This window comes from Podarcis tiliguerta, assembly GCF_965153285.1.
Source record: "Podarcis tiliguerta genome assembly, chromosome: 14".
NCBI lineage: Eukaryota > Metazoa > Chordata > Lepidosauria > Squamata > Lacertidae > Podarcis > Podarcis tiliguerta.
Genome location: NC_139547.1, coordinates 2,972,920 through 2,992,739, shown reverse-complemented (window position 1 = coordinate 2,992,739; position 19,820 = coordinate 2,972,920). Strand labels below are relative to the sequence as shown.

General features: G+C 41.7%; 1 protein-coding gene across 5 annotated transcripts in view; it reads left to right on the top strand.

Moving 5' to 3' along the window:
- The window catches only part of OTUD7A (OTU deubiquitinase 7A), a 110,235-nt gene that overhangs the window by 49,808 nt on the left and 40,607 nt on the right, over nucleotides 1-19,820 (top strand). Inside the window, exons 1-4 of one of the 5 annotated variants that reach the window (XM_083412752.1) lie at nucleotides 912-969; nucleotides 1,618-1,687; nucleotides 3,505-3,673; nucleotides 14,209-14,363. In XM_083412752.1, coding sequence (XP_083268878.1) covers nucleotides 14,213-14,363 — 151 coding nt within the window. In that variant the 5' untranslated portion in view covers nucleotides 912-969; nucleotides 1,618-1,687; nucleotides 3,505-3,673; nucleotides 14,209-14,212. Of the gene's footprint in view, nucleotides 1-911; nucleotides 974-1,617; nucleotides 1,688-3,504; nucleotides 3,674-13,384; nucleotides 13,686-14,208; nucleotides 14,364-19,820 lie in introns of those variants that run through there. The other 4 variants (XM_083412751.1, XM_083412749.1, XM_083412750.1 and 1 more) reach the window with 4 other exon arrangements.

Genomic DNA, 19,820 nt, shown 5'->3' with positions numbered 1-19,820 from the left:
GGTTGGACTCGATGGCCCTTGTGGTCTCTTCCAACTCTATGATTCTATGATTCAATCAGCTCTGTGGTTGTTACGTTTCGGATTATCTCTATCCCAGAAAGGGGACAACAAAGTTTCTACATAGTCCTTTATCTGTTACTTTGTTTTAAGAGTTCCAAAGTCTGTTTGCCTCGACAGAAACTGCCGTGAACTTTTATTTTGTACTCACGCAGTCAGGCTACAGGCTGCTTCCTTCCTCCCCCTGCGACTTTGTATCCTGCGCCATTTTAACTCCTCTACCGGGATGGATTCCTTGATTTAATCCTTCAACATCCAGCGTTCACTTAGTGTGTTCTTCAAAATTTTAACTTTAAAATGCTTCTCTCACACTAAGGGTCCGTTCTTAAATTTTCGGAGATGCGCCGCTTTCTCTAGCGAGAGCAGAGACATCGCAACACAGGGTACCTTCCTTTTGCACTTGCGATCCCGTCGTCTTCAAGCTCTTCAGAAAAAAAAACCCCGAAAAAACGGCCGGACCACTTCCCCGCTGCCTGTTAGCCATCCCTCAAGAGTATCCCCCTTGAGATTTTTTGGGGGTGCAGTGCCTTTGCAGCTCCCCCAAGCCCCTGTGTTGTTCGAAAAGCCCCAGCAAGGCTTTCCGCGCTCCCTTTCTATCCACGGCGGAAACCGGAAGTCTGTACAAGCTATACCCACTCAGTTCCAAAACAGATGCCTTCTGCCACTTCACCCCATTATAGAAATGCACCACTGGTGATGTGGCCTTTTGGTCAGTTCCTACAAATATAGCCTTTTCTGCTAAATATGGTCCCACACTTCAGAAACATTATCTTTAGCTTGAGCAAACTCGATTTGCACCAGTCAAGGATTTGACAAGTGACAGTCTACTGAAGGTGCCCCTTCCTACACATGCACATTCCCTCTCTCTCTGAAGTGGAATCAGTTTCGACAAAGTGCTGCAGTCCCATCACTGTCGGTATGAATTAAGTAACCATATGGGCAAGGATAATTGCGTGTATCATTCCCAGCTGCCCAGGGGAGGAAAGGATGAGTGGGAAGGTTCCTCGTGACTGGCTCTGCCCACAAAGATGCTTCGTTCACAGACATTATTATTGTTTATTATTGATTAAAATTGTATGCCACCCTGTGCCTGCAGGTCTCAGGGTGGTTCATACTTTGGGAAGCAGATTCCACATTGTTACTTATGGTGTGTGAGAGTGGCCACTAAATAAGAGTGCAGTGAGGGTGAACTGGAGTTAGAAGAAAAGATGTAATTGGAATGAAATGACATGGGTGTGTAGGGTTTTATTGTAACTAATATGCAGTGCCTTCTCTCTCTTTCATCATGCACTTTCTAACAGGCTGGATAAAATTGATTTTAATTGTTTTAAAAATGTTTTTTTTTTCATTCTTAAATAATAGCTAGATAATTAAGTAATCTTGACATAAGCATGTTAAAACCAATTTGATCATTTCTTAAATATGAATATTTAACTTGTACTTTCCAAATGCAGGTATTTCATATTTACCTTGAAAATAAAATGCTCTACTTCATCTAGCAATTGTCTTGCCTTGCTTAAACCTGTCAGTCATGGGCATTTTATTTTGTGTGATTCTTAGATTTTGTGGCTGGATAAAAGCAGAAAGGAGGGACACTTGAAAGAAAAACAGAAGCAGGTCCAGTAAGCAGGTATTAAAGCTGAAACCCTATACCCACATGCCTGGAATCACTCAGTGGTGTTCACCTAACAAACCAGCATGGTTGCTTGTCCACTATAATGGACTCTGTAAGAAAGAACCAATATGGAAATGGGAGAGAATGAAAACTTGCCAAACATACAGTATGACAAAGAGATGCAAACTTGGTTGTAAGAATTTAACATTCTGATCGGGGAGGGGGAGCCACCATGTATGAAGCCCACAGTGCCTTTCCTTCTCATTTCCCCACAAACAGATTTCTCCCTTTCCCCCCTTTTTGCTCTAATCCTAATTGTTGCATGGGGGAGGGAGAGATAATGAATGAGAGGGAATATGGAAAAGTTATGCCGCCCCTGGTGTAATTAAATATTGAATGGCATTCAACCAAATTTTACTCTTAGTAGACCCATTTCAATGATGGGCATGACTAAGGTCAAATGGCCATTTGTACGGGCCATTCACCACACAAAGCTTTTCTGCACTGGGCTTCCCATCCTCAGTGATTGAATTGAGGGTTTCACTGACAAGAAATCATACTAAATACATGATGATGTCCTAGGACAGGGGTCAGCAACCTTTTTCAGCAGGGGGCCGGTCCACGGCCCCTCAGACTTTGTGGGGAGCCGGATTGTATTTTGAAGGGGGGGAAATGAACGAATTCCTATGCCCCACAAATAACCCAGAGATGCATTTTAAATAAATGTACACATTCTACTCATGTAAAAACACACTGGTTCCTGGACCATTCGCGGGCCGGACTGAGAAGGTGATTGGGCCGCATCCGGCCCATGGGCCTTAGGTTGCCTACCCCGTCCTAGGATTTAGATCAGGCTTCCTCAACCGCGGCCCTCCAGAGCTTTTGAGACTACAATTCCGTCATCCCGGACAACTGGTCCTGCTAGCTAGGGATCATGGGAGTTGTAGTCCCAAAACATCTGGAGGGCTGTGGTTGAAGAAGCCTGATTTAGATGCATCCTGTAGTTTAGGAGATAGATTGCCCTGAGTTCTTTCAAAATCTTGTGTCATAAGTTTGAGATTGGGTAAGAGATTGAAGAACTATTGGGCCAAGAATTTAATCATGTTTTGCCCTTTCTCCAAAAGTGTTACTGCATGTGCCCCAAGATTTAAGTGGCACGTGTCATTTTCCAAATCCTCCAACTGAAATGGCGTCTCTAGTGTCTCAGCGCCATTGCCTCCACATCCGGGTCAGCAGCAGCAGTGCAGCTGTCAAGAGGGCAGAACCACATTGACCATGACTGTTGTGCACACATCTGGCAGGAGCCTCCTAATTTGCTGTCAGACTTCTATAAACAGTTAATAAAAAATAATAAAATTTTATTTATATCCCACCCTCCCCAGCCAAAGCCAGGCTTAGAGCGGCTAACAACAGTAAAATAATACAACATTCTCAGTCAAGCCATATAATTGGGGGAAAGTAAAATAATTGAGCTTTTTTTATTTTTTAAATTATGCCACCTCCATTTGATCTGAAACTATATAAGAAAATGTGGAACAAGGTGGAGCAGATAAATGTGAAGGAAGGAACTATGTTGGGATGGATGAACAAGGCAACTTCTGGAAGCATTGGCCACACAAAAAGAAGTCATGTTGTTCACCTGTATTCTATTACTATTATTACTATTATTATTACTATTATTATTATTATTATTATTATTATTAATTGAATTTATATGCCACCCTATACCTGGAGGTCTCAGGGCTCAAGACTTGTCACAGCTCTCTAAACTTCAAAATAAGATTGCTCTGTATCCTAAATAAGACATTTAGATTTTTATTTCTCTCTTTTAGGTTTAAGATGGAACTATGGCTGCGTTTTATGTAGCAGAATGAGGAGCTCTGAGACTAAGCTGCCACTGCTGTCTGATGATGCCACCACCATATTGAAAACCAGAAGAAGTCTTTGAGCATTTTTTTACAGTAAAAAGTATTCACCTGCAGATGGAAGGACAGTAGAAAGGTGATCTAACTGGCCTTAGTTCAGTGGTGGAGCACATACTTTCTTTCACTTTAGCTTATATGCTGCATTTGATAATGTTAAACCAGGCTTTCATTGAGCTTGAACTGATGCTTTTAAAAGTGCAAGCCAACCCATATATTTTTTTTAGTTGTAACTTATACTCTAGTTTTTTTGGGGGGACGGGGGAGGAGGGGGACGGACCAAACTGGCTTTTAGCTGGTTTTAAGCTGAACTAAAAGCTGAAACTTACACCAGTCTGATTTTACAGTGACTTAAATCTAAACACTAAGCTTCTTTTTGATCCCAAACTGACTCTCCCACTAGCCAGGCCTGTACATTGTGAAACTACATTAGCAGAGGCTGACTATTCTTTTGTATTTACCCCTTTTCCAAAATTGGGATTTAATCTAATTTCCTGGTTTATAACGTGGCTGCTCAGGATCTCTCTGTTTTGCTGAGCTGAAAACTAGATTTCTACAGGCTTTGTCTTACTGAGTTCACCACTAGGATTAAGCTACATTTATAGCTTCATTATAGCTCCTCCATGATAATATGACAGCAACAATCACAGATAACAATGGCTCTCAAAGTGAACCATTCACAGTGGGATCAGGAGTTAAACAGGGTTGTGTTATTGCCCCAACGCTCTTCATTATTTTCATTGCCATGATCCTACACTTTGTCGAGGGGAAACTCCCCACCGGAGTAGAAATCATATATCGAACAGATGGAAAGCTCTTCAAACTGAGCAGGCTGAAAGTAAGGTTACCGTAACTTCCGTCATAGAGCTTCAGTATGCTGATGACAACGTAGTGTGCGCACACTCAGAGGATGACCTCCAAACCATCCTAAATATCTTTGCAGAAGCTTACAAAAAACTTGGCCTATCACTCAACATCCAGAAAACCAAGTGCTGCACCAACAAGTACAAAATAACCCCTCTGCAGCTCCACAAATCCAACTCAATGGTGTAACGTTGGAAAATGTTGATCACTTCTCCTACCTGGGCAGCTATCTTTCCACAAGGGCCGAAATTGATGCTGAAATCCAGCATCTCCTGAGCTCTGTGAGCAAGGCTTTCTCCTGACTGAAGTGCAGAGTGTTTGAGGACCGGGACATTCACATTGTTTACAAAGCTATTGTACTACCAACCTTCCTGTATGCTTGTGAAACATGGACCACTTATAAACGCCATCTCCAAGTCCTCGAAAGATTCCATCAAAGGTGTCTCTGAAAAATTTTACACATCACTTGGGAAGACAGGCGAACAAAGATCACCAGTGCTGAAGCAATGATTCTTCAACATCAACTTCGTTGGACTGGTCATGTTGGGCGGATGCCTGATTATCATCTTCCAAAGCAACTACTCTATTCTGAACATAAAAATGGAAAGCATAATGCTGGTGGTCAACAAAAGAGGTTTAAAGACTGTCTCAAAGCAAATCTTTAAAAATGTAGTATAAACACTGACAGCTGGGAAACACTGGCCTACGAGCGCTCCAATTGGAGAACAGCCTTTACCAAAGGTTTCATGGGCTTTGAAGACACTTGAACTCAGGACGCAAGGGAGAAACATGCTAAGAGGAAGGCATGCTTGGCAAACCCTCATTGCGTGTCGAGACCCCACAGTCACCCCCTCGTTGAGAAATAACTCACACAACGACACGGATATTAGGTTTATGTTATTGGGCAAATTTGGCCACAACTTTATTGAATTACAGAATGTGAGCAGTATTGGCTTAGGCATTGATTGGACCCGACTATATCTGACTCCTGCCCGCTGCGCAGGAAGTCCGGTAAGGGTAAACCACCGGTAGGAGGAGCCCTGTCGATGCAAACCAACTCGAGCTCCCCCTGGTGTTACCGTCGGAGTCGTGTCATGGCCCTAGCCCCCGACCCGGTCTTTGGACAAGATCAACACCCCCGGATTACTTTAACGGAATACCCTTAAGCATGGAGGGACAGGTGATGGCCACACCTCACCTCCCCCACACAAGGTCAAACAATGCCTAACCACAACCCTAACAAAGTTGTGATGATTGCTATGAGGTAGGTGAAAACCAAGTGACCAGTGTCAATTTGCCAAGTGGAAAAATTCCTACCAGGCCTCTTGGACAACCAAGGCCACCAACCGAGGTCCATAGCAAGGCCAGTGCCTAACCTGCAAATAGGGAGGGGGGGTGGGTGATTGAGGAAGCAAGCCAAAGAGGAAGTCCTCTGGCTCACTCCCCAGTTTAAACTGTCCCGGCCACACACCCCCAGCAAGCGGATTGGCTGGCTGGGCTCTGACATGGCCGGGATCCCCCGGGCAATGGGGGACAAAGTCCCCTGCCCCCGGTGGGGAGTGGGTGGCCACACGGTCCACCACAACTCCTCCCCACTGGGAAGTGGAGCGGATCTGTGATCAACTCCCACCTGGAAACCAATGTCCCCACTGTGGAAGGACGTGTGGATCCAGAATTGGCCTCCATAGTCACTTACGGACTCATTGTTAAAACCATGTTTATGGAAGACAATCTTACTCGGCTACGAGTGATCGCCAAAGAAGAAGATAGCTTCTTTGCTGAATAAGTAACTAAATGTGTGGTACAGTGGTACCTCGGGTTACATACGCTTCAGGTTACATACGCTTCAGGTTACATACGCTTCAGGTTACAAACTCCGCTAACCCAGAAATAGTACCTCGGGTTAAGAACTTTGCTTCAGGGTGAAAACAGAAATTGTGCTCCGGCAGCACAGCAGCAGCAAGAGGCCCCATTAGCTAAAGTGGTGCTTCAGGTTAAGAACAGTTTCAGGTTAAGAACAGATCTCCGGAACGAATTAAGTACTTAACCCGAGGTAGCACTGTACTTGTTCAGCTGTTTAACTTGGTTTGTACCTTGACCGTTTGTTACTGAACCTGAGATGCATCATCAACTAAGGCTCTTCTCTTGCTAAATTGCAGACCCCCATCACTAAATTTATATCTCTGACTTGTTTTCCACAGCTGTTCACTTGGCCAATTAGATCTTGGGAGATCCTGATCTATTGCATTTCTTCAATACACTTCAAGGCAACATATGTGGATTTCTAGGCAGTGTCCAATCCAGGCACTAGCAGAGCTGCTTAGTTTCAGCAGGTCCGCACTGTCACATGCCTTTAAGTTTAAGACATTCTCCATGTAAAATTGATCTATGAAAAATGCTAGTCCTTGGACTTTTAGTTTCACATTTTTTAAAAAACAACAACCCATAATTCATTTTGACTACAAAAAGAAATTTAATTTTAAATACATTATTCAATATTAATTTAAAGTTTAACATGTTCTTTAATATAGTTTATTATTATTATTATTATTATTATTTATTTATTTATTTATTTATTTATTATTTTTGTCTTACTGTGTTCAAGGGATAATCACGTTTACGGAGAAGTAAATGGAAAAAATGGCTACAATAAAAGAAGATGGCAGGACTTCCTTTTAAGATTTAAAAGATAATTTTAATATGCACCAGACCACATTTTCCTATGCATTTTGATATACATTTCATTGTAATATGTAGGAAACTGAAAACCTATCAAGACCAGAAATCTAGTCTAGACAGATTAACCTGCTTTGACTTTTCAAGTTGCTCAGTGAAATGTCTTCTCCCACATTCCCATATGTAGCCAAAGGCAGATTGCCTCCAGTGTCCACATTGCTGTGGTCTCTTCTACCTTTTTGTCTAGTTCTCTCTTGAGTTGCCTCAAATAGAGTAAGGCTGCCAGAGAGCTAGATGAATAAATGGCCTCCTTGGGTGCTCACTGTCTTCACAGGAGAAGAAGTGAACCAGTTTTTCACTTATTTGCTCTGAGAAATGGCAGAATGATCTCACAATTTCTGTCACAGTTTCTCTACTTTAAGCTTCCTTCTCACCAATTCCTTCTAGAGACAGAGCAGACAGGGCCCCAGTAGAAGCTAACCTTAAAATAGGAGAGGAAACACACACTATCCATTCATGCTTCTTTAGCCCCATCCTAACCACAAACCAATTAATTAGATAGAGTCTCTCAAAAGCTGTCTAAAACTACTTTAAGGAAAATGATGTGGACAACATAAAAAAACCCTTCTCTGGGACACAAAGCTGTCACCAGAGGAGCCTGCGCAGAAGGGAAAGCATCCCTTAAAAAACAAACCTCCTCAAAAATTAGCAAAATAGAACAAGATATCTTGGCCCTCTCAATATGCTGCAAATAAACAGGAGCCAAAACTCATTACTGATTCACTAGAATTCAATAGAACAGTGATCAACATCCTATACTCAAAACATTTTTGCAAAATGGAGGGAAGAACTCCAGACTATTAACAAGCATGTGCAGGAAACAATCACTCAAAACAAGAATACACTACATCACCAAAAAAAGATGGCAGCATAACATTCTCCAAAGAAATGACCTCAGAATTTTACTCCAATCTATACACCTCTCACAATCTGTCTGAGCAGGAAATTAGAAATTTTCTAGCAAGACTGACCATGCTAACCTGAAATGCAGAGGAACAAGAATGAATGGACAGTCCTATCACCCTGGAGGAAATAGAGATGGTCCTCAAAAACCTGAAACCACACAAAGCTCCAGGCCCAGATGGCTTTACAGCAGAATTCTACAAGAAATTCAAAGAAATCCTTATGCCTTACATGATCCGCCTATTTAATGACATCATAAAAGGGGCCCCCATCCATAAAACCTGGACCTCCTCCAAAACAGTCTCTATCCCAAAACCACTGAAACATACCTTCAAACGTAGAATCATACCATCCAATCTCATTGATAAATCAAGACTACAAAATATTCACATCAATCTTGGCTAACTGCCTAAAAAATTTCCTACACAAATTAATAGCCCCAGACCAGGCTGGGTTTGTCCCTGGTCACAAAATAACAGATCCCATTAAGAAACTACTGAATCTGATTGAACACACATCCTCAAAGCCTTTGATTGTTTGGAACGGAAATATCTATAATAGGAGTATTAATGACCTTGAAGCCTCAGCAAAATGCAGAACCAGCAGCATGGACTCATATACCACAGCAATCCAAAAAGGCACAAAATAAGGATGCCCACTGTCTCCCTTCCTATTCATCCTGACTCTGGAACCCTTAGCAATTTGACCCTTGGCAGCTCCCTGACATCAAGGGAGCTGAAATAAAAGGTAAAACCTGTAAATTAAGGATATTGGCAGACAACTGATGGTAATGGCACCAGACCCCATAAACAGCAATCACCCTAACCAAAGAACTCAATCCATTCACAATGGTGTTGGGCTCACAGGCAAACTTTGCAAAATCTGAGGTTATGTGTGCCAACATCCGCTCCTCATGTCCAAAAAGAATGCACCAACATCACAAAGATAAAACTTTGCCCCAACAAATTCAGATACTTAGGGGTATAAATAACCAAAACCCTCAACAAACTATACCTCCACAACTACAACTCCCTGGGGTGAGAAATTAACAAAAACCTGAAAAAGTGGAACAATACCAACTTCGCCTTCTCTGCCAAATTAGCCATGATCAAAATGATCACCCTCCAAAATTAACCTACCTATTCCAAACCTTCCCAATTTTGATTCCCCCAACCCTACTTTGTAAATGGCAGAAAAACCCACACTTATTTATTTTCTCACACAAAAAACCAAGAATAAGCCCCAAATACCTGCGCCTCCTCTCCTCAGAAGGAGAATGGGGAATTCTCAATATAGAACTGCCCTACATCGCCAGCCAACTGCAGCACATAATTCCATACATGCTAGAAGACAAGACGGAACAATTGGTACACTTGGAGAGAGACACAATTGAAAACACCCCCATCACAACACACCCATTCCTCTGAAGCAAACTAAAGAAAATCCTCACAGTGCTAAACAGGTTCACACAGTCCATGCTTAAAGCATGGAGGGAAAAGGTAGGTAAACTGTCCCCAGCTCCACTAACCCACCCCCCAGCTCACTCACTATCCACTATCCCAAAACTCAATCAAAAAACAATGGGAGCATGGCATAGGCTGCAAAATAAACCCTGCCCAGTGGACTAAACTGGTCTAAACCTCCCTTGAAATCCATGTCAGCCAAAAGAAGGGAACTCACCTTGAAACTTATCTATAGACGTTACTGAACACCACAGAATTGGGCACTGATACACCCAGGAACATCACCAAAATGTTGGAGAGTTTGCACCTCTACAGGCACATATCTTCACATGTGGTGAGATTGCCCCAAAATCCAAACCTTTTGATAGCAGTCCTATAGGAAAAATGCAAAATAACTAGACAGGTATTAGAAGCCACCCCAGAACTAGCCCTATTGAATATTTTCTAATACAATCACACACACACACACACACACACACACACACACACACACACTGCAAAGAACTCAAGAGCCACCTACTCTCAGCAGCCAGGAGCATCATATCTAGACAATGGAGGGACCTGTCAGGAGTGGAGACGGACCAGTGGTACGAGGCTGTATGGGAAACAGCCTTACTAGAAAAGCTAACCATCAAATTGAATCTAGCATGGGACAAACAAAAGGGGATGCCTCCACCCCAGTGTGACTCCTTTTTATTACACAGCCGAACAAACCAACAACAAGAACCCACCCACAGCATATGAATTGATATGGCTAACTTGACCCAACCACCCCTCCCCCTCAGACATGCAAACAAAACTCCCTGCAGTCAACTGAAGGCAAGCAACCAGGCCCTGGGACCCCCACCTCTCTAATAAATGAATAGAAAGAGCACCACACTCATGTGACACTGACAGTACACTAAGAATGAAAGTTTATGACCCCTCTCCCCCTCCCCCCGCTCTTCTCTCCCCCACCTTATACTATCTACAGCATTAAAGTCTCACATGGATCTGTAGAAAAGACTTTATGATCTGAAAATAGAGACGATGTACGTACTATTGTAACCCAAGAAAATATTTAATAAAAACCACCGTATTTTTCACTCTATAAGACGCACCCGACCATAAGACGCACCTAGTTTTAGAGGAGGAGAACAAGGAAAAAATACTCTCTCCCTCTCTGCGCAGCGCCTCTCCAGCAAAGCAGGAGGAGAAATGGAAGGGGCTCCGTTTCTCCTCCCGCTTCGCTGAAGAGGCGCTGCGCAGAGAGGGAAAGCTGCGCAGTGCCTTTCCAGCGAAGCGAAGTCAGAACAGCAAGAGGGATCGCTGTGCAGCGAAAGCAGCGATCCCTCTTGCTGTTCTGGCTTCTGGGATAGCTGTGCCAAGCCTCTTCAGGGCAGGGGGAGTGTTCCTCCCGTTGCCCTGAAGAAGCTTTGCGCGGATATCCCAGAAGTCAGAACAGCAAGAGGGATTGCTGCTTTCGTGATCCCTCCTGCTGTTCTGGCTTCTGGGACAGCTGCGCAGCCTACATTCACTGCATAAGACGTGCACACATTTCCCCTTACTTTTTAGGAGGGAAAAGGTGTGTCTTATAGAGCGAAAAAAATGGTAATGGTAATAGTAGTAATAATAATAATAATAATAATAATAATAATAATAATAATAATGCTAAGTTGTGTGTGTGTGTTGTACAGATGGGGTGGGGGTGGGGTAGAGAAGCAGGTAGCTCTTGCTTTACAGCAATATCGTAATGGAAAAAGATTGTGCTTGCATTTCCTCAGCTGTGACTATTAGTTCCATTAGCTACCTACACACTAGCCCCTATTCCAATGAGTCACTGTCACGTACTGGTGCGATTGCTGCTTTTCTCAGCAACTGGATGGTACAGACAGCTGGCGGTAGTTGTTGAACACACATTGCATCACTTAAGTTGAGAACAACTAGATCATTGTGCACAGGAAACAGGACTTCCTACCTCTTCAGAAAGAACTCTGTGCACAGAATTTATTATGTGATTAACTTGATATGTGCACAGTCTGCACTCTTCTTATAAGGTGTTCCATTTATTTTAGGTTATTACTGAGGTTTTATGCTTACTTAAGGTTTTCTGTTCTATTTAATATGATTCATGTAAGTTCAGAGTTATACATGTGGGATTTTGGAAGAAGTATAGTTGGCCAGTGTGGTCCTGTTGGCAATTCTGGCCCGTTGTGTGATGACACAGGATACAGCCTTTTCTGTTGTGGTGTCCACTTGTGGAACTCCCTCCTGCTGGAAGTGCAGTCGTTTCCCTTGTTGACACTTTAAGATCAAGTGAAGACATCTTGGTTTCTCTTTGGAGCTTTTCGGGGGAGGTGAGCTAAAAAGCTGTCTGGTCTACTGCAGTGGTAATTTTGTGATAATTTCAGTTTTATAGTTTTAAAGTTTATGCTGTTACATGGTATGTTTTATTGGAGCTTTGTATACCTCTGTGGGATCCTTTGGGGAGGAGGAGAGTCCACCCCAGGATGCTGGACTACATAAACCATTGGTCTGATCCAGAAGAGGTTCCTACTAATTTGCTCTAGAAGTGGAAATTGCTATAGATATTATTTCTGTGCATAGTGGCAATATGACCACCAGTTTTATTTGCCTATAAATTATCTTAATTGAAAAACACATGCTATCTGTTATCAGATTTTGAACAGCTTTGTGTTTGAGAAAGAGAAATAATTAATTATTTGGTTTAGCCTTCATTGTGTTTTATTTGTATTTTTATAATGTTTCTAAATTATGAAGATATTTATAGCTTACATATTATATATTAAAGGAATATTAAGGGTCCGCCCTTGGTTGTGGTGAAGAAAAGCAAAATATATAATCAATAAATTACTCCATATATAACAAAATAAGCATTAAAATAAACACTTATGTGTTGCCATGGGGATTTCACTGAGAAGACAATGATATGACCTTTATTGCAAAAAACCATTTTTGATCCATCTGATTTGAATAATTATTGCCTAATATCCCAGATCCAGGTGCTCTTGGAGGAAACTGATTTTCTAGATCTGTTTCAATCAGAGTTTAGGCCCGATTTTAGCACAGAACCTGCTTTGGTTGCCCTGCATAGTGACCTCTGTCAGGAGAGAAACAGGGGAAATGGGTATTTGCTAATACTCCTGAGCAGCTTTCAGTACCATTGACCACAGTATCCTTCTGGAGTGACTGTCCAGTTTAGGGGTGGCTGGCACTGCTTTGCGGTGGTTCCAGTCCTACTTGGATGGACATTCCCAGAGGGTGTTACTTAGGGAATGCTTTTCAGCCCCATGGAGCCTTCAATGTGGAGTTCCTCAGGGCTCATTCCTATCCCCCATGTTGTTTAACATCTACATGAAACCGCTTGGTGGGGTTATCTGGAGGTTCGGAGTACCAGAACTTCATTCTTTGTGCTTAATAACAAAGCAATAAAATACATTACTGTTAATATGAACTGGGCTACAATGCTTGGCTGTTGCTGTTTTGTTTTGTTTTGGTTTGGTTTTTTTTAATAAAAAGGAAACCTTTCCCCTAAATGGGTCTACAGTTTCACTCTAAATACTAGAGTGTGACAATGACTAGTTTTATCTTGAAAGTAGTTGGTTTCACTGGGTGGTTGGGCCATGCCTTGGTGGAGAAGCAAAGCATAGTATCTTTCATGTACTGACATGACATATCATCATATTGCTCCTAAACTTGATTGTGATGCAACAAGGGGAGTGCAACAATGAAACAAGGACTGCTACCATGAGATAAATATCATTGTATACAGCATTGGGCTCTCCAGCTTGTCCTCTCAATTACAAAGCCACCTCACACTTTTAATATGAGAAGCAGCAATCTGGGAATTGCTCTGGGAATAGTATTCACCATTCTCCTGATGATTGCTATCATTGTTATACTCAGAAGAGATTCCCTAACACGGCTGTATAGGAGTCTGGTGAATCTGCGCTCTCTGACAAAACAGACATCACCAGTTGCTTCTGAGGAAAACTCTAGAGAGACAGAAAGGCCTTGCGATGAAAGAATCAGTAGCTCTGCATTGGAAGAGAAAAATGATAGTGGTCATCACACTACAGCAGAGGTGGAAGGAAACTTGGAATCCAATGCAAGCAAAACATCCAGGCATGGACTGATAAATGAAATGATAAGATTGTGAGCCTACGGGCAAGGCCTGTAATAGTAGTAGTAGTAGTAGTAGTAGTAGTAGTAGTAGTAGTAATTTTGCCCGTTTTAATATTTCAGTAATCCCTACAAGAATTATCTAAGGTTGTATATGGAACGATAACTGTGGAACTCTTTCTGAATTGATTTATGCCTATGCTGCTTAAGTACAGGTATAGAGCAATCTTTCTCTGCCCTGCTGCCTTTAACTGAGACCTGTAAATAGAGTGTGTATTTCAGAGCAGAATTTATTTTTGCAGTTTATTTTAACCAATCAATAACAATCTTGTGGGGTGGAAGATGTGAGAATGTGTGCATGATGGGTTTGGGTATGATAACATTGGCTAGAAATGGAAGAATGACAGCGACTGCAGCAAGAATGCTTGAAAATGTATAATGATTGTCAGCATTCCAAACTTAGACAGTTGACGTGGCACCTTTCAATAACCTTTTCTATATAATGACTTTATTTTTCTCTTTCTAGATGGATGTCTTGTAGCCTGTTGCCAAATCCTGCCACTGCTGCACATCCAGCAGTACTCCTACATGATCCCATGACTCTTGATATGGATGCGGTCCTGTCAGACTTTGTTCGGTCCACAGGGGCAGAACCGGGTTTGGCAAGAGACTTGCTAGAAGGTAAGCTCAAGACTAATGGATCTCAGGAAATGATTCTTCATTATCGCCATCATTTATTAGTGACTTTAATAAATAATAATTCATAAATATTAGCTTTCCTTACAAAAGTGACACATTGCAACTTACAACAACAGTATAGAGACTAAAATCGATTGTAGCAGACAAAACCAAATCAATAGGTTTCCTTCTCTCCATTCTGTGGAAAGATTCTTATTTTATACACTCCTGATCCCATGATGTAGGACTTTCCTTCATCAGGCCAAGATGGAAGTTGGACTTTTATGAAGGATAGCTTTTTGGTTTTCATTCTGTTATCTCAGAGATCTCAGGAAGTTTCTTGGTTTGTTTTTTCACTTTTTTTGCTATGGAATGTGAATAGGTTCCCTGATTTAAAAAAATTATGTACAAGTTTTAGCATTGATGGGTTTTGCTGCTCTGCAAGGGCTGAATGGCTGTTCCCATTCACTGTGTTGGGACTTGCACAGACGATCTTTAAAGTAAGCTCTGTCCTCGTTTGGTGAGAAGTGGTGGTAGTGTGTAGACAACACTGGATCCCCACAAAGAACATCATAGATTGGACTCAATATTGGCAGTCCACTTCTGAAAAAGTATAGACTGCTACAGAAACTCTCCATAGCAATTTAGGCAACCAGTTCATGTTTGTGGCAAAGTGGGCTCTCACCCATTAAAGAGGCCCAATACTCTGTTGTGTTAGTACAGTGGACTATTTTGGCTACCCTTCTGAAATATTTGTGGTGCACCTGTTTAATGTAACTATTGCTTTTATCACAGACTCTGGTAGATAATTATTTCAGTATAAAACCAGATTATTTTATCAAATGTGAATAAAATTTATAATTTTGAAAACTTCATATAAACTTTGCTGTGTTTTAGGAATTGAATGTGGCCCCTTAATGTCTTCAAGTTTAATCATTCAGGCTTCAGTCCTGTACCTTCTTGCTTAAGAGTAAGCCCCATTGAACTTAGTGGGAGGCCACTTTATGGTCACCTACAGAATGTGATGGAAGGTTGAAATAAAAATGAAAGGAAATGCAAACTGAATATTGCAATTTCTGATGTCAGATTTGTGTCCTAAATTCAAATTCCCAGTGGGGGGAACATTTCAACTTCCCAGGACAGACTTAACCTAGAAGTAACTATCTTTGACATACCAATGTGTCTGACTTATTTGTTTTGTATATTATTACTGTTAGTTATGTATAGGCGACTCCCCACTTACGTGGGGGTTACGTTCTGGGCCTCCATGTACATCAGTGAAATGCACATAAGTGGGGAGCACCCTGGAGAATCCTAGTGGCTTGCGAGGAGACCCTCCGTAGAGGCAATAGAGGATGCAGCATGTCAGGGCTGGAGTCAGATGCAAGTCAGCAAGCAAGGAGCAGACTTTGTCAGAGAAGTTAACTCTTTATTCAAATAAATGGCATACAACTCTGCAACACTTCCCAATAACTCTTGCCCCTATAGAGCAATTGCTAGGACTGATGGTCCTTGCTTTCAACCCCCTCTAAGGCTCTTCCTCTGCTGGATGTTTCCGAAGCAGTCTTAAACTGTGCCTGCACATCTCTAATCTCTGCTCCCCTCTACACATCACTCCGTGTGACCTTGGAGACAAGGAAGGAGAGGAGCTTGTCACAGTAGGAGAGGCAGGCTCCCTGTATTCTTCTGCAGCCTCTTACCCCATCTCCTTTGCTTCAGCCCCTGAGTCAGAACTGCTCCTTGTCACAGGCTCTCCCTGCTCACTAAATCCTGTTGCTCCCTCAGTATCTCACAACTCCTCCCACTCTTCTCCCTCTGACCTTTCCTCGGTGTCCCACCACCAATCCTTGAGCTCTGAGCCTTCCTCCTCTGGGGTTTCCCTTGACGGTTCTCCAGCTGGTTCCTCCCACCCCTCCTCCTCATCCAGCCAGTCCCTGACGCAGAGGGCTTTGTGGAGGCTGCTCAGCCTCCCCACATAGCACAGCAGCAGCCGCCTCCCTGTGCGTCAGCTGAGCAGCCAAACAATGCCCCACTGCGCCTCCAGCTGGCATGGAAACCCTCCCCAGATCCCAAAGAGGACATCCTCTTCCAGCTCTGGGGAAGGTCTCACAAGCCAGGAGGGCTCTCCCGGGTGCTCCCCAGTTCTGGGTTCCACTTCCAAGTTCCTGGCACTGCAAGTGTGCATGGTCGCAGGCAAGTAGATTATGCACAAATGGAGAATTGCCTGCAATCAGCACTCTTGGTAATTTTGCCCCTGATTTAAGAGTTTACAAATCCTCTTCCCAGCATTTGTATATTGACCTGTAACTCATATATCCTCGGCAGAGTAATTGTGGTATTGGCACTTTGAGTCTGGTTATACTTTCTTGGGTTTTGTGAGGAAAGTCACATTCTAACAAACTTAGTGAAAAAATCACTGTGATATTGCAGCATTTTATTTAAAAAAAATAAAACATTAATTTTAAATGGCAAAAAGAGCACATTTGTCTAAATCAGCGAATGATACATTTGTTCTTTTTTGCGCTAAGCCATCTGTATCAGAACTATATCACCACCTGCTACTTGGAATAATTATCACCCACCTCCAGCTTAATATATTGCTTAATTGAGGTAGGTTCAATTTGCCACAAGGGAGCCTGAATGACCAGTCTGATGAACTGACTCAGCATTAGTTAATACCTAGGTAATCCATCTTTGTATACCCCCAATGAGCACACCCTTGATAGGCACAGGCCCAGTTTTCCACCTACAGGTAATGGTGCATACTACCAAACTTTTCCGTGTATAAAACTAGGGGTTTTTTTTTTTTACTAAAATATAATGTTAAAAGGGGGGGTAGTCTTATTCATGGGGGCAATCTCCCCCATTTTCTTAATGTTGAGTCCACAAAAATAGAGGGTGTCTTATGCACGGAGGCGTGTTATACACAGAAAAGTATGGTAAATCATGCCCAACATTCTTCTGCTAGCTATTCAGGTGATACAGACATCTTCTCCTTCTTAAGAAATGAATGTTAAAACTTGGCTAGAATTTGAACATTTTAAAGAAATTTGAGGAATGAAATATTTGCTAATAATCAGAATGTACACATTTCTAACATCTTAATGTGAAATGTTCCTTTTTGAATTGTCAGGAAACCTGTAGTTTGACATATATGTCAAAATTTCTACCTCCCTCAACCTACAGAAGTGGTTCATCTGTTTGATTGTTCACAACCATAGTTTGTGAATTGTATCTTCATTTACAAGCCATTAACTAATGCTCTTTTCTTCTCCCGTATTGTCAACACAACACTGGCTTTCTGCCAGTCAATATCAATGAGAACTAAAAAGTGTGTCACCTTTCCAACATTTCCATATTTCATGTTCTTTTTCTGGACAAGATAAATTGAAAATGCAGCCTTCCTGATTATTTTCGTAACCTGCCATCTGAAGACTTTGGGAATAGAATTTCCATTGTATTTGTCTAATTTGCGATCAAAATAAATTTAAAGTATTGAAATGAATCTAAATATATTAAATGATTAATCAAAACATGTATGTAAAAGTGTGCTTCAAAATTATCAGATGCAAAACATTTCTACTTTTATTTTTTGCTTTTTAAGATGAAAATGTTCATTATAAAACCCAGAGCTCAGGCCATGTTGTACACAAATATGTTCTGCATTTACTGTTCTCATCTCTTTATTTATTTTTTAAATTAAGCAGGTTAACATTTTAGGCAAAAGTTTCTGAGTCATAAAAAAAAAAAATTGAGCTGGAATAGGTGGTACAGAATGTTATACTTCTGTTTTTCCCCTATTATTCATTTTGACTGTCAACAATAACATATGTTGTATTTGAAACTGCATGTTCATTCCATTTAAACACCCTGCAAAGTAATTTGGGAATAAATGTGCCATTAAAAATAAATAAATCCTGAGCTAATACATACTGAATACTAGGACTGACTTCTGCCATAACTGAACAGGTTTTACAATATCAAATAATGTTAAATTCTAACCAAACAGAGCCAGATTGAAATAATAAAAGAAAGATGGTTCCTCTTTTCGTCATAAAATGCAGAGGTGACTTATTATTACAAGGCCCGTCAGTGTCGCATTTCATTCATACAAGTCTTACACATAGAATATTCTCTTGCTGGTGCCAAGAAAAGTCCTATGCAGTCCGTAGTGTATGTGCTTTCCCTGAGGTGTTTCTTTAAAAATAAAAATCTGGAGTGGCTATTAATATCTCGCGTTAAGATAATTCTAGAATGAAATGAAAGTAACACTTAAATAATAGTGACTTGGGGGGGAAAACAACCTGATTGCCTGACGTCAGCCAGCTTTTTAAACATTGCCATTTAAAATAAATGTCAGCATCTAAACTAGTGTTAAGGATTGTCTCGTTGTCAGCCTGTTTTTGAAGATGGTGTTCTCAAGAGCCCCCCTTGAGGGAGTCTGGTGATTTCTGACTGTGCTTTGGAAGATGGTTAAGTGCTTTCATCCTTCTGGTGTAAATGATGCCCTAATTCAATAGAGGAAAATGAGAGGCATTATGCTTTGATGAAAACGAATAATCATTGTATGGTTTGAGAGCCAAGGATTACTCATATGTCCTTTACTCTGACTGCTTTTTTGGCAGAGGTAGCTTCTACCATGCAACTCTTTGCATCAGCGTCCTGTTCAACTAAATAACAATGCTACTTGAGTTCTTTCCTTAGGAATAACAAAGCTTTTGCTATGATAAAAAATAAAGTGTTGTTATTGCTGCATGTTAAATAATTATATAAATGCCATTTTCCCCTACAACAAAAAAGTCTCTCAGGGTAGTTGGCTTAGGCTCCAGTGTATTTTTAAACCTACTGTATTTTTCGCTCTATAAGACGCACTTTTTCCCTCCCAAAAAGTATGGGGAAATGTGTGTGCATCTTATGGAGCGAATGCAGGCTGTGCGGCTAAGCCAGAAGCTAGAACAGTGAGAGGGAGCGCTGCCTCTTGCTGTTCTAGCTTCTGGCTTAGCCCTTCTGTCCCTTCACCCATCTCCCAGAAAAGCCCCCAAGAGCCGCGCTCCCTTTAAAGAGCCGCGCAGAGCGGCTCTTGGGGGCTTTTCCCTTGGGGCTGCCGTTCTCCCGCCTCGGGGAAAAGCCTGCAAGTGCCACACACATGCTCCATGCGGCTCGTGAGAGGGAGCGCTGAGCAGAGCCTGGGATGCATACAGGCTCTGCTCAGCGCTCCCTTTAAAGAATATTTTTTTCCTTGCATTCCCCCTTGCATTCTTGAAAAGTTCCATTCTCATTATTAAAAGAATTGATGATTTTTAAAGAACCTTTTGAAAAGTCACACATTTTCTGTTAAGCAGTTTTGTAGTGCCATTCCCTAACAATCTGTACTCTAGAAATGCTTTGCAGAGATATAAACTTGCTTTAGCGGTGTGCAGCCTTAAAGGCACTCCTACCTGTGGTTGGCTTCTGATATTT